Raw genomic sequence first — 15864 nt, 5'->3', positions numbered from 1 at the left:
TTAATGATTCTTCTTTTTGCTGGTGGCAGAAAGGAGCCCAAGATGTACCTCCAATCACAGAGGAGCTGAAAAGAGCTTTCCTAGCTTTTGAGAATAAGTTTTGTGTCTATTTATTTTTTATTATTAAAAGTGTGTGTGTGTGTCTATTTACTAAAAAGGTTTTGAATGATACTTACAAGAGAGTCTTCTGGGCATCCATAACCAACTCCAAGGGTTTCTGTCTGCTCTAATAAATTGAAATCTTTCTTTTGGAACTGGAAACCTTTCATGCATCCTCTGAAGTTGATATCTAGGGGAAGGTGTGCTTTGAGGGTCCTGGAAAAGAATGTTAGTCTTCACTGATTTGATGATGATAATGATGATGAAGATTGTGATGATGATGTTGCTCTGAATATGTGGGATATGAAATTTGATTTTATTTATACTTATTTTAACAGCTTTATAATTGTTCATTTTCTCATGGTTTCTTCCATAAGCACATAGTAATGTCTAATCTTTGTCTATAGAATGGCTTTATTCTTCATCAAGACAATTTGTTTACTTTTTATAATTTTCAAGATTCTTGAACTTACATTAGCTTATTTTATGTTTATAAAAATTCAGTGAGATAGAAGGAAATGTTATTATTTCCCTTTTATAGATGATTAATAGGTTGAACCATAGAAAACTGACATATTTTAGGTAGAAAATGGTCAACTCTCGGCAACTGAACATGGCTTAACCTATTAAATGAAAGTAAGAAACATTAAGTTTTGGTTTTTTTTGGTTTCCTTTTTTTTTTTTTAAATGTCACAAGAGGTAAGTTAAGATTTGAACCCAGGTATTCAGGCTTCCATTAATCCAACCCAGGTATTCAGGCTTCCATTAATCCACTTGGGTCATGAGCTCATCTTCGTGGCTGTTTTGCAACATAACGTAATCAGCTAAGGCTAGAGAATTGTCTTAGTGGCTTTTGGATTAATAGGATAGTAAGAAATCCTTTATCTTTGAGATCAAGAATGGCATTTAGGTCAATACTTTAATCCTAATACCTAACATATTATTAAATACTGAATGACTATGAAATTAGTTTTAACCAAATTACAATGACTTCAATGTATTTGAGATGAACACTGGCCAAATTAAGGAGTAAAAGCCCTAACATATTTTGCTCTATCAAGATCACACCTAGAGGGAGATTAGGGGGTATATAATGGCAACCACAATGGTTAAAGGTCCCATGTGGCATGGTTGAAGGAGTTAAGAGGGTATCTAATTTGGAAAGGAAGCTTGAGGTTGGGGCCTTATCCCACACCAATTATAATTTCTGGAGAGTGGTCATAAGCTATAGTGTTCATAAAAGTTCTCCAGGTTATTCTAATGAGAACAAGTACTGAGAATGACTGGACTGGAATATTCTAAAATTGCCTGTCAGTCTCAAGGGCGTCTGATGCTGTGACTTAATTGTAATAAGAGATAGTTAAATTTTTAAATACATGAGAATAAAACTGTAATAATACATAATTCACATCCTCTTGGATAAGCTTAAAGATTTTCATATCCTCAGATGCTATTTGACAGTTCAAAGAGGTTTAAGACTGAAACAAAAGGGACGGAGGCTCTGCCTTTCTTCTTGTAGATGAGAAATGTTGCATTAGACTATGTTCTAAGAGTAATACAATAATTAAAGAAACCTATAGATCACATCTAGAAAAGGCTAAGTTAAGAAGGTCATGAGGGTGCACGAACTTGTGTGCATGTGCCTGTGCATGTGTGTAGAAGCAGCAAGTGGGAGTGCTTTAAAAGTTTACTAGATGTCTCCTGGATGTTGAATACTCAGACCAGTACATCATTAGGAATGATAGCTACTTGCTGGAAGAAACCTTACCTGGATTGTAAAATTTCTGGGGGAGCCCCTCCAATGTATATGTCTGTAAAAGGTATTTTCATCTTTTCATTGTCCATGCTCTTGACATGTCGTCTGTCAACCACCAAAATCATTTTCTTATCATTGTGGTAAATGATTGAGATCTAGGAGAAATAATATATTGTAGGTCCGGATCACTATTTAATAATCAATCTTTGGAGGCACCTGGGTGGCTCAGGAGGTCAAGTGTCTGACTCTTGGTTTTGGCTCAGGTTATGCTCTCATGGTTCATGGGATTGTGCTGGGGCTCCGCACTGATGGCGTGGGGCCTGCTTGGGATTCTCTCTCTCTCCTCTCCCCATCCCTCCCCCTGTTCATGTGAGCGCCCTCTCTCTCTCAAAATAAAGAAATAAGCAAACATTGAAAAATAATAAACTTTTTGAAGACTACTATGTTTTAATTATTCTGATTACAACAGCTGGACCTCCATGTTCTCATGCTTCTTTGTTCACAAAATGGGGGATAGATTTTTCTTTCTTACAGACATGAAATTCTTACTTAAATAAGTAGAAGTTCATATTTTCCGGAGAAGGATTTCCATATGAAGAAGAAGCTAGACCAAAAAAAAGTTTTTGTTATGAGACCAGGTATTGTCTTTTGCCCCTTTGAGGAGATTCAGGAAAGAACTATTAACAGGTAACTTTTGGACCCTAAACTGTATGTTACCAGGTGCCATTTTACTTTGGTGACATAGCGAAAAGATTTAATGAATCTGAAAAAATGCTAGTCAGAGAAATAGTTTAAATATTCCTCTATCCTAAACCATCCTCATGAAAGCCATGGACTTTGAACTGAAAAGAGAAATACAGTCTCCTACTCTCTGCATTTTGGTTCAACTTAAAAGATACTCAATTGTAGATTCAAAGTAGTTGTTAATGAAAATAGATGAACTATATTATCAGTATACTGTATAAGTGTTTCAAGATTAAGAAGTAATCCTTGTGGGCTCCCTTTATAAGGAAATCTGTGTTAATGTTTTCTAAGTTCTGCATAAATGGTTTACAAGGAAATTCTCTATTTGCTTACTATCTACTCTTTTTACATTTAGTAATGCTCAAAGAATAAGTCTAAAAATGGCCCTTGTATCCACACTCTGGCATTATCAACAAATGTATAAAAAAATTCTATGGAGTGCCATTGTAATCAGGACACTGAACATTAACAGGAATCTTTTGGTCAATGAGGCAATTAAAACGAATCTTTCAGTGACTCTTTCATGAGAAACATCAATATGACAAAAACATTCATTCTTTTAAAGCAAATGTCATCCTGGAGTTGTGTGGCTGGGGCATTACACTTGGTCTTTAAATGGGAAGGTGTTCAATTTAGTTACTTTCCCACCTATGTAATTTGATCACCTGATTAGATCAATAAGTCTAAGTACAAGCGAAACAAAACAAAATAAATTGCCACAAATTGCAATGATTGTACCTCATGGTATTTTGCGTCATTAATTTGAGCTTTCTTCAATGTGTCCTCAAGATGCACGGGGCCATTGCTAAATCCAAAGTCATAGAACACATGTAGGTAACCATTGCGCATTTCCAAGCTGAAAAACATACTCTGTGGAGAGAAAGAAGTAAATAAGATGTGAGCATCTGCTATTATGAAAGTGTATGTTTAGCTGAATTTGAGAAATAACACCGTTCTTTGTTATTGAAAACTGAAAACTAAGAAAGTCTAATGACATTTTTATTATAAAATTAAAATTGCAACTCTATCTATATCAGCAGTTATGTTTCATGTTAATATAGCAAAGTGTTAATATTTATACATGATTTAAAACAACTATGTTCTGTTTCTTATTTATTTTATGAATTAGAGAAAATTTAAGTTTACATCATTGATCTTTTAAAAATCTTGACAATTTTCAACAATTGTAACAGGCCAAAAAATGTAACTGCATTTCATTTTAAGAGAAAAATTGGTAATATTGAAAAATAATCCCAAGGTTTGCTGAAAAAAATCTTAAAACATTGTTAGCAATTACAGATACAAGAAAAAGAAGGACATTTCTGTATTATTTGGAAACACTGGATTTATGTAAATAAATATGTAAAATGTAATAAATTGTTATGCACTTGGTCCATAAAAGTAATTCTTTTTAACACTCATATAATTTACTGGTCAGGGCTTCTTGTTTTGGAAGTTTATATACAGAAGAATTGAATGGATTTGAAAAGTAAGATGTCATGGTAAAGTTGCTATTTGTCAGAAAGTGATATCCTGAGTAGAGTTTGTATACTTCTGGGATGCAGAAAATAATCCATTAGGGGACAGAAAGAAAATACTTCAACTTCTGTTTATGTTCATGTAAAAACTCTAAAATAGAGACAATAACTAACTTTTAGTATTTAATACATGGATTGATATGGACCTTCATTTTGTCCTTTGGGCAGATATTCATGAACTTCACATGGTATATGAGGCTTTGAGAGTAGAATTTTACACTTGGAGGCTGGCAGTGGCCCCTCACCCATTTCTTTGCTTTTAGCCTATTATAGTTTATTGAAGTTTATGTGTGTCTGGTTACATGAATTTACGTGTGAGAAGAATTAAATAATAGAATATTCACAATGGTTTTCTCTGGAGATGCAGTGATGTGAAAATATTTTTGAGACACAGATGTTTGCAGATTACTTCCTGCAAATTACTAAGAATGCTGTCACGTTTAAAGAGGGTTACACTGGGGCGCCTGGGTGGCTTAGTCGGTTAAGCGTCCAACTTTCACTTAGGTCACGATCTCCCGGTTCGTGGGTTGGTGCCCCGCATCGGGCTCTGTGCTGACTGCCAGCTCAGAGCCTGGAGCCTATTTCAGAGTCTGTATCTCCCTCTCTCTCTGACCCTCCCCTGCTCACGCTGTCTCTCTCTCTCTCTCTCTCACTCCTAGAAATAAATAAAAAATATTAAAAAAGAAAATAAAGAGGGTTACACATTTTCTTTATAAAATGAGTTATTCTAAATTAGTTTACCTTTATTTCTGATGACAAATGTCTTTCAGTGGTATGAAATTTACTAGTTATTAAAAAAAGTCCTTTATCTGCCATTTCAAGAGAGGGGTATTATAACAATGCACAAGAAAGTGACTTTTGAAAATTTGTTATTATTCATTAAGTTTTTATTTTAATTCCAGTGTAGTTAACAAACAGTATTATATTAGTTTCAGGTATACAGTATAGTGATTCAACAATTCCATACATCATTCGGTGCTTAACACAACAAGTGCCGTCCTTAACCTCCTCACTCATTTTCCCACCCACATCCCCTCTGGTAACCATCAATTTTTTCTTTATAGTTAAGAGTCTGTATCTTGGTTTCTCTCTCTCTCTCTTTTTTCCTTTGCTCATTTGTTTTATTTCTTAAATTCCACATAAGAGTGAGATCGTATGGTATTTGTCTTTCTTTGACTGACTTATTTTGCTTAACATTATACTCTTTAGCTCCATCCATGTTGTTGCAAATGACAAGATTTCATTCTTTTTTAAGGTTGAATTTTATTCCACTGTATATATAAACCACATCTTAATCCATGCACCCCTCGATGGATACTTGGGTTGCTTCCACAGTCTGGATATTGTAAATAATGCTACTATACACATAGGGATACATATATCCCTTTGAATTCATGTTTCTATGTTTTTTGACTAAATAACCAGTAGTGTGATTACTGGATCATAGGGTAGCTCTATTTTTAATTTTTTTGAGGAACCTCCATACACCACAGCATTTTCCACAGTGGCTACACCCAGCTTGCATTCCCACCAATAGGATTCCTTTTATTCTACATCTTTGCCAACACTCGTTTCTTGTGTTTTTGATTTTAGCCATTCTGACAGGTGGCAGGTGATATTCTGTAGGGGTTTTTTTTTCCTTCTCTGTAGTTTTGATTTGCATTTCCCTCATGATGAATGATATTGAGCATCTTTTCATGTGTTTTTTGACTATCTGGATGCCATCTTTTGGAGAAATGCCTATCTTCTGCCTGTTTTTTAATTAGATTACTTGTCTTTTTGGGTGTTGAGTTGTATCAGTTCTTTACATACTTTGAATACTAACCCTTTATCAGATCTGTCATTTGCAAATATCTTCTCCCATTCCATAGGTTGCTTCTCAGTTTTGTTGCTTGTTTCCTTTGTTGTGCAAAAGCATTTTATTTTAATGTAGTCCCAATAGTTTAGTTTTGTTTTTATTTCCCTTGCCTCAGGAGACACATCTAGAAAAATGTTGCTATGGTCGATGTCAGAGACATTACTGCTTTTGCTTTCTTCTAGAATTTTTATGGTTTCAGGTTTCACATTTAGGTCTTTAATCCAATTTGAGTTTATTTTTGTGTATGGTGAAGAATGTGGTCCAGTTTCATTCTCTTGCATATACCTGTGCTGTTTTCCCAATACCATTTGTTAAGAAACTGTCTTTTTCCCATTGTGTATTCATTTCTCCTTTGTTGAGATTAATCGACCATATAATTGTGGGTTTACTTCTGGGTTTTCTAGCTGTTTCATTGATCTATGCATCTATTTTTGTGCCAGCTCCATACTGTCTTGATCACTACAGGTTTGTGATATAGCTTGAAGTCCAGAATTGTGATGCCTCCAGTTTTGCTTTTCTTTCTCAAGATTTCTTTGGCTATTCAGGGTATATTCTGGTTCCATAAAAATATTAGAATTGTTTGTTTCAGTTCTGTGAAAAATGTTGTTGGTATTTTTATAGGGATTACATTAAATCTGTAGATATCTTTGAGTAGTATAGACATTTTAACAATATTTGTTCTTCCATTCCATGAACATGGAATGTCTTCCCATTTCATTGTGTTGTCTTCAATTTCTTTCATCAATGTTTTACAGACTTTAGAGCACAGGTATTTCAAATCTTTGGTCCAGTTTATCCCTAGGTATTTTATTATTTTGGGCTCATTGTAAATGAGATTGTTTTCTTAATTTCTCTTTCTGCTGCTTCATTATTAGTGCATAGGAATGCAACAGATTTCTGAAGAGAAAGTCACTTTTTTGAAGAAAGTCGCACTCTGGATAGATGGTTTTTAAAAAACATATCGGAAAATTTTGTTTCTTTAATTTTTAAAATTTATTTTGAGAGAGAGTGAGAGAGTACAAGTGAGGAATGGGCAGAGAGAGAGAGGAGAGAGGGAGAGAGAGAAAGAGAGAGAGAATGAGAGAAAATCTCAAGCAGGCTCTGTGCTGTCAGCTCAGAGCCTGATGCAGGCCTTGATCTCACAAGGTGAGATCATGACCTGAGCCAAACTCCAGAGTTGGATGCTTAATTGATTGAGCCAACAAATTTTCTGTTGTTAAGTAAATTTGCTGATGAAAGCAATATGTGTACTACCTGTTAAAAAACTCTCATATCTGTACTATTAAATAGTTTTAGAAATAAATTTCTAACTTGTTTAAAAATCTTTCAGTTAAAAATTTTAATGGTCTTGAACTCTTTTGTTTGAGTTTACAAAATGATACAATATCCCATTAGGTAGCAAGAATTGACATCAGGAAAGACAGAAATGAACCAGCCGAATTCAAAGACAACTTTTGCCAATTAGTGAAAGAGATTGAAAAACGGTATCATGATTTAGTAACCATAGGCAATGATACACACCTTACATTTTTATTTTTGAGATATCTTGTTCAGTTTTGACAGCCAATTAGACTTACTATTGAAATAATTTGACTTACGACAGACTTTTGAGTCACTGTATTTCAAAGAGTTAAGGAGACTTTGAACAATACATAAGTATATTTATTTATATTGTTCCTAGTAACACTGCTATCAACAATAATATTTGTATCATCAACAAATAGAAAACAATTTTATTTTATTTCATCTTTATTTTAAAATTGTGTTTATTTTTATATGTAAACCAACTTGACAATAAACAATTTAAGGAAAAAAATGTATGGAAAGAAAAATAATAAAATTGTGTTTACTTTTATTCACTATTTTATCTTTACATAAATTGCCTTTATTCTTAGTTTTGAATAAATATCCATAATAATATGGATTATTATTAATAATCATCAATAAAATACATCATTACATACTTTTATGTATATCATTAATAAAGAAATGCATATATTTATAGTAAGCATACAATTTTTTTTATTGATTAAGGCATGTGATGGAAAGAGTCAGTGCTAAACTTCTTCAGACACACCATTCACCTAGATCTTGGTGCTGATTTTCTGCAAAATTTCCTAGTTTATTAAAGGAGGCTATATTTAATATACAACCCAAAATGTAGTGCACAGAGATGCATTTCAGAACTGCTTTTACTTATTTCTGACATCACTTCCTTGAAGAAAAGGAAATCCAATTTTGCTTTCTAAATGAAAACTTCAGTTTGGTGGCTCAGCACACTCAAACTGGGAAGGTTCCTAAGAATATGCCCAGCAGAAAGCAAAGGAAAAAAAGGAGAAGATAAAGGACTCTTATTTTTACTCACTCCATTGACCATCAGGAGCACAAGGCCATTGTCAGCTGGTGTTCGAACTTCTATGTCAAAGCGCGTCACCTGACCGAATTTCCCTCTCTTGGTGATATCCCTCACCACGGCATAACTAGAGCCATCGAAGAAATAGCTGGCAGCCCGACTCTGAGTGAAGGCCAGTTTATCTCTGAAATAAAAACGCAAGGATCACATGCACATGACAGTCTGTATTATGCTTTTCAAGTGAGGCCCTTTTAACCAACCCATTGTCATGACATCTTCCATGGACCTTACAAGTATTTATATATGTGGAATTTAAGAAATAAAACAGATGAACATGGGCGGGCGGGATCGAGAGAGGCCAGAAAAGAGACTTTTAACCCTAGAGAACAAACTGAGCATTGCTGGAGGGGAGGTGGACGGGGGGTGGGTTAAATGGGCATAATAGGGATTAAGAAGGGTATTTACTGTGATGAGCGCTCGATGTTAATGTAAGTGATGAATCATTAAATTCTACACTGAGACTAATATTACACTGCATATTAACTAACTGGAATTTAAATAAAAAGCTTGAAAAAAATAACTGAAGTACTGATGTTTGCATGGGAGACATAGAAAAGTATTTATAGGTAAGTTAAATGAATCATTTTATTTTATTTTTTTTATATTTTTAGTTTCAGGAGTAGAATTTAGTGATTTATCACTTACATATAACACCCAGTCCTCATCACAAGTGCCCTCCTTAGTGCCAATCACCCATTTAGCCCATCCCCTCACCCACTACCCTCCAGCAACCCTCAATTTGTTCTCTATAGTTAAGAGACTGTTTTTTGGTTTGCCTCCCTTTCTGCTCTTAGCTTATTTTATTTTCCTTTCCCTATATTAACCTGCTTTGCTTCTTTTTTTTATAATTTTATTTATTTATTTGGGAGGGGCGGGTAGAGAGATGAAGAGAGCCTGTCAGCCCAGGGCCTGATGCAGGGCTTGGTCTCATGAACTCTAAAATCATGACCTGAGCCTAATTCAAGAGTTGGATGCTTAATCCACTGAGCCACCCAGGCACCCCTCATCTGTTTTGTTTCTTAAATTCCACATATGAGTTTTATCATATGGTATTTGCCTTTCTCTGACTGACTTATTTTGCTTAGTATAATATACTTTAGCTCCATCCACCTTATTGCAAATGGCAAGATTTCATTCTTTTTTTATGGCTGAATCATACATATTCCATTATGTGTGTGTGTGTGTGTGTGTGTGTGTGTGTGTGTGTACAGGTGAGGCCTGATATATAAATATCTTTCCAGACCTATGTATGTATATCACATCTTTATCCTAAATGGATTGTTTTAAATGGATTTCTTTTCTACCCTATGTGCTAAGACAACAGAAATTTCTAGTGAAGCCTCGGTCTCTGGAATCCTAAATCAGAGCTGTAAACAAGTTGTTTACACTTTTTGTAATTGTGCATGCTCTTCTGTGGTATAGAAAACTGAAATGATTTTTGCAGGCATGACTATTATGCAGTTTCAAAACTGGTTTCCCCAAAGAAAATATTGAGACCCTGAATATTATTCCACGCTTGTCTCATCTGCTGCTCTCTTGTGGCTATCAAAGTCTTGAGTACGCATCACACTTTCTTACCTGGCGCAGGGCACTGACTTGGAGGGATCCATGTTATAGATGTGCTTGAAGTTGTATAAGCTGATCACATCATTATTCAAAGTGGCCAATTCCAGGCAGCCGACGAAGCCAGGCAGGTTTAAGCTTGCCGGGAGCTGTGCAGCAGACAAAGCAAAGTCAACTATGCCATCATCCCATTTCATCCAGGTGATTCAGAACAGGCAATGAAACAGAGAGCAGGTCAAGGGGAAAGACCCATGGATATAAATATCTTTCCAGACCTGTGTCTACTCTGTGTTAAATAATTTAGATAAACAATGATGTTTCAGTTGTGCATATCTTAGTGGAGAGGATGGGATTTGCTGAGTATATACTAAGTATCAGTCACACACTGAGTACTGAATTCATGACCCAAATCCATTCTTATAGCATCTCTGTGAGGTAGGTATTCCTGTTCTCATAGAAACAGAAAGTAATTCTTAGAGACATTCAGTAATATGTCTACAACTAGTAAGTGGTAGCCATGGAATTGAAATCCTGCATCAACTCCCTATCTGGCTAGGACTTTCATTTCTCTTCCCTTTACCAGGTCTCAGCCACCTAGCTCCATCCCTTCCCTCATCTCAAGTATTTTATTTCATGTCTATATTAGTTGAAATAAATGAGTTGAACCTGTGATCTGTGAACCGGAAGACTAGGTACAAATCCACAAGGTACACACACTCTGTAGTTGTGGGTGGGGATAATATTAATTATATATGCCTGTTATCAGAATGAAATTAATGTTAGCTCTACCTTGAAAGCGTTTGACGCTATGAAAATATGGGTAGTAGAGGCCAGATTTATATACCAGATTTGTAGATCAGAATTTTACCACCCACTGAGCTAAGTTCTTTCTTAAAATATCACAATTTCCAGGTTGGGCGGGGAGAGATGGGCTAAATGGGTGATGGTCATTAAGGAGGGTACTTGTTGGGATGAGCACTGGGTGTTATCTGTCAGTGATAAATCACTGAATTCTACTCCTGACACTAATATTACACTATTTGTTAACTAGAATTTAAACAAAAACTTGAAATGTTACAAAAAAGAAATACCAAGATTTTCAGCCCAGCCCCACTTTATGAATTTTTAAAAACAATCATTGTAGATTGTTAATAAGTCCAAATATAGCTGAATAGCTTACCTTGAAGTTTGGAGGCACACCACCAACATAAAACACAGTGTCCTCAGGGTCCAGATCCAGCAAGGAGTCATCTCCTGCAAATTCTCCCTTTTTAATAAACTTTTCCTCTGCGGTGCTACTTAGACTCGGGACTGTTAAAAACACCTTTCCATGTTTTCCTACCCTGTAAAGAATTTCATTCTTTATTAGCCAGATAATTTGTTGAAAACGGACATTTTTGGATGTCAAAATGCTAATAATGTTCCCTCCTCGCAGAATTGGTGATTTGATTTTGCCACTTGCATCTGCATTTACAGAATGTCAACACTCAATAGAAAGAGGAAAAAAGACAAAACCTTCTAATAATCAGATTGCAATGTAGAAAGGGTGACTATTTTTTTCTAGTCTTTTGTTTGCCACCAAAGTATTTAGGAAGGAATAAAGGAATAAGGGAAAAAAAGGGGAGCAAAAATAGAGGGAAGAAAACGCTATTTAAACATCAACAGGAAGGGGCGCCTGGGTGGCTTAGTCGGTTAAGCGTCTGACTTTCTCTTGGGTCATGATCTCGCGGTTCGTGGGTTCGAGCCCCGCGTCGGGCTCTGTGCTGACTGCCAGCTCAGGGCCTGGAGCCTATTTCAGAGTCTGTATCTCCCTCTCTCTGACCCTCCCCTGCTCACGCTGTCTCTCTCTCTCTCTCCTAGAAATTAAAAAAAAAAAATTAAACATCACCAGAAAGACTGTGTGGGTGCCTGTGTGTCTGTGTATGCTTAGTAGATTTCTTATGAAGTGTGCACATAAGCCTGGTGCTGTGGCTTCACTTTACCTTTCCATCTTGACAATGCTGAAGTAAGCAGGCCAGGAACTGACGGGTCTGGAGTCCAGGGGAATCTCTACATCCTTTGTTCCCAAATTATAAACGTACACCAGGTTATCATTTTTGATTGCAAGACCCATGTATTCCTTTTTGGCCTGCAACATCAAGAAGTCACGTATATAAAATCCGTATGAATGAATATCATATTTTGTTTCCATTTCTTTAAAGGACAAGGAGCAGTTCCAATGCTAGTCTGTATACAAGGCACATCTGGCCCGAATAATTACAAAGTTCCTGCTAGGCTGGGCGGTGCCTCTTCCTTTCCAGCCACCCTGTGGCTGAGTCTGCTGCCCCCCTGTGTCTGTCCAAGGGCATCCTGGATGGGGGTCGGGAGGAGGGGGCAGGCAACTGCAGGCTTGTGTACATTTGATGGCTCCTGGGAGTGTGCTAATTGTGTCTAGTTAACTCAACAAAATGCAGCCTGCCAACACCGATTGCTGTCTGTCTTCAAGCAGCAAGCAACATCAAAGGCAGTAGGCCTGTGTGTTGGAAGAGTCTTTGAAATGCTACATTCAGTTAGCAGTTTGGAGCTGGTAATGAAGCAGCCCCTGAAATATCTCACACAGGGAAGGCATTACTTGTCTTTAAATCACTATTCGAGTCTTGGCATTAGAGTGATCTATACCTTGTGAGGTACCAGAATGGGAATTTTGTTTGCTTGCATAGGTAGTTTTTGTTTGAACACAAGAGAAAAGCATCTATCTGTCCTGTAACAGCGTTCTGTCTTTTAAGATGTTATGCTCTTACGTGTTTGCTTCCGAGGTACATGATAAACTGGTCCGCAACCCCAGCCTCTTCTGGCTGCTTCATGGGAGGAGGTTTCATGTACAGGCTCAGGGATGTGAAGGTTTTTAGGTCATCCACACTGGTTTTGGGGTGTACCTCCACTGCCGACTGGCCGTCAAACATCATGGAGACTTGGATCTGGAGTAACAAAATTATTTTGTTAAAAGCACCCTGTGGAAATGGGCATAGCCCTCTCTCATGGTTCCCAGCAGGCTTCCATCAGTTCTTATGGGCTCTCTGAACCCTACTTCCCTCCTGGCCCTTGTTCCCTTATGTCCTCACCTTGTGGGAGAAAGGAGTTAAGGCATATTGTAATATAGTTGTTTAAATTTAAAGCCAAAGAAAGGTGACAAAGTAGATTCAAGGTGAGAACAAATTCGACTTCCACAATGAACTACATTCTTGGTCGGGGTGAACTAAACAGCTTGACGGGATACTTGGTCAGTTATACTGTTCACAAGGCCCATAAAACTAACAACTAATGGATCTAATTGATCAGAAGAAGTAAAACTAATCTTGGGTACTAACATGGCTAAGACTTTCTCCTCAAAGGCTTCATAAGAGGAATAGGAGTAACATCCTTGATCAGTCAGTTGTGAGGGGTCTACACCCAGATCTGAAGCTTAGACGCGATATTGAAACCTTGCTCTGCCACTTAACTAGCTGTGTAACCATGAGTAAGTCATTTAACCTGCAGTCTCTTCAACTGTAAAGTGAAGACAAAAAATTGCTGAATGAAACAAGGTAATATCTCTAAGGTACTTTCAACTCCTGGCTCTATCATTATTATGCCTGTAATGATGAGTTCGTGAAGATGTTTCTTATAATGATCCTCAGAAAGGTATCTAAACAAAGCATATTCAGTAGATTTAATCTACTGAGATGCCCAATATGAAACGCTGAACTGGTTCAGGTTGATTTTGTGAATATTCAAAAGGACTTTTCATATCCATTACACTCATGCAAATATTTCTGAATAATTAGATGTATTTACATCCATTATTTAATATTGATTTGGCTAATGCTGATGGTCAATAAGCTCAAGATGATATTCCCAAGTGCTTACAGTACAGTTGTCCTATGTTGCTAGTTGAGTAAAAGTCAATCATCTTAATAAACACTCAGTTTATAGGATTAAAGTCTTTTTTTTTTTTACAAAAATTGAGTCTGAGAAGGAGATGCAGCTGCACAGAAATGATCTCACTTTGAGGAGCCAACTGGGCTCCCCAAGGCGCTGCCAAGACTCTTTTTAGAAAATGGTTTTAGGTGATTAAGCCCCCAAATTCTTCTTCATTTAAATAAAATTACCAGAAAGCCATCACAGAAACCTAGCTTTGGAAATGACATTTCTTCACCATAACCTTTTCTTGAAAGATTCTTCAAGGTATCTAAAAAAGGTGATTTGTGGTGTGGGACCAATGATCATATAGCACTTAACAGCTGGCTATATTTGCCAACACTAATCTCTTTTATTACAAAATAGTTGACTTCCAGCTCTTCTTTCTGCCAGCATTTAGGGCCAATGGGCTGGTCAGGCCAACTAGCAATCGAGAAAATAAAACCATATAATTTGGCTGTAAAAATGATGTGGCACTATACATCAATAAAACACAAATGAAAAAGAGGGTCAAGAAAAAACCCCATTTGCCACACTGAAAATGCTAACGGCCATGTCAGGGCCTGTGGCCACCACCACCAGCACTAATTAGGGTGCTGCCTCTTCGCCTCTGTGCAAGCATCTCGGGGCAGGGGCTTTGTTGTGATTGCCCAGTTTATGTGGTCTGTGGTTCCCCACGGATGCAGGTGGAGGGGTCAGTAAAGGCTTCACATCATCAGTGTTGTACCTGAGAATTCCTTGAAGAGGTAGATAGGCAAGATTATACAGTGATGGCACTAAACCAGCTGTTAAAATAATAATAATAATAACAATAATACATTGATTGACTCTTCTTTTGGGGTTGGCTTCACTCGATTTCTTTTGCTCTGTGAGCTTTGTTGACTAGTTAATTCTGTGGCCCTTAATCTTAGCTACAGATAAAAATAATTGGGAAGCTTTTGAAAAATATAGGTGCTGAGCCCATCCCTAGAGAGCCTGATATATTGCTCCGAGGTTGGGACCAGGAATTGGTTTAGTTTTCAAAGCTCCTCATGCAATTCTAATGAACAGATCCAGATGGAGCTTAGAACTACTGAGCTGTGCAATACAGTAGAAAGGTTCCAGGGTCTGGAAACTGCCTCAAGAGTGGCAGTTCAGTTTCACGTTCTTACTATCACCGGCCGAATGCCATAGCTGACTTTCACCGTTACCTTGCTGGCGACGCTTCTGGTCTGAGCAATAAGCTCCCGGATCCTCTGGATGCTAGCAGAAACGTTGCTTGCAGGCCGCTTCTGTTCTACGGTACGAAGCTGATCCAGGAGCTGAGGGACAACCTCTGTCAGATTTCTTACTGCAGTTAATAAAAATTAATCACTTGAGTAAATATCTCTACTTTATTAACCAGTATTAACTATATTTAAGGTATCAGGGGAAGACACAACAAACACATGGTTACTTCTGTTAGATCTATAAGAAATTATTTGCAATCCTGCAAAATGAATAGTTAAGTGCAATCACAAACAATTACTACTTTGTGACATTTATAATATATATCGGTCTAAAAATTATATGGAAAGTAAGCTGACTTATAATGTACATTTCTAAATGGCAAGATCCACAACAAATATACAGGTATTCCTTTCACTATACAGCACAGGTTCTGCTTGTATTTCTTTTTCTTGTTTTTAGTTTATTTATTTATTTCGGGGAGCTGTGTGCACCTGAGCAGGGGAGGGGCAGGGAGAGAGGGAGAGAGAGAATCCCAAGCAGGATATGCATGAGCCTGGCTCAGGGATTGAACCCATGAACTAGGAGATCAAGAGATGGACACTTAACTGACTGAGTCACCCATGCGCCCACCTCTGCTTGCATTTCTAATGGAACTGATATAACAGGTTACAAGGATTGCTGCGCAAAAGGAGGTGGAAAGGCTATTCTCCAAGATGCACATTCACACATCACACTGCTGCTGCAATGG

General features: G+C 37.1%; 1 protein-coding gene across 2 annotated transcripts in view; it reads right to left on the bottom strand.

The window, feature by feature from the left end:
- LAMA4 (laminin subunit alpha 4) overlaps window positions 1-15864 on the bottom strand; it is a 150404-nt gene that overhangs the window by 23024 nt on the left and 111516 nt on the right. For both annotated transcript variants that reach the window (XM_039252211.1, XM_039252212.1), the window contains 9 exons: window positions 15098-15237; window positions 12752-12928; window positions 11954-12099; window positions 11152-11314; window positions 9987-10120; window positions 8361-8532; window positions 3338-3469; window positions 1868-2010; window positions 177-315 (listed from right to left, as the gene is read on the bottom strand). In XM_039252211.1, coding sequence (XP_039108142.1) covers window positions 177-315; window positions 1868-2010; window positions 3338-3469; window positions 8361-8532; window positions 9987-10120; window positions 11152-11314; window positions 11954-12099; window positions 12752-12928; window positions 15098-15237 — 1346 coding nt within the window. The remainder of the gene's footprint in view (window positions 1-176; window positions 316-1867; window positions 2011-3337; window positions 3470-8360; window positions 8533-9986; window positions 10121-11151; window positions 11315-11953; window positions 12100-12751; window positions 12929-15097; window positions 15238-15864) is intronic.

Source organism: Hyaena hyaena, unplaced genomic scaffold (assembly GCF_003009895.1).
Source record: "Hyaena hyaena isolate Hyena2069 unplaced genomic scaffold, ASM300989v1 scaffold_412, whole genome shotgun sequence".
NCBI lineage: Eukaryota > Metazoa > Chordata > Mammalia > Carnivora > Hyaenidae > Hyaena > Hyaena hyaena.
This window is presented reverse-complemented; position numbering and strand designations above follow the sequence as displayed.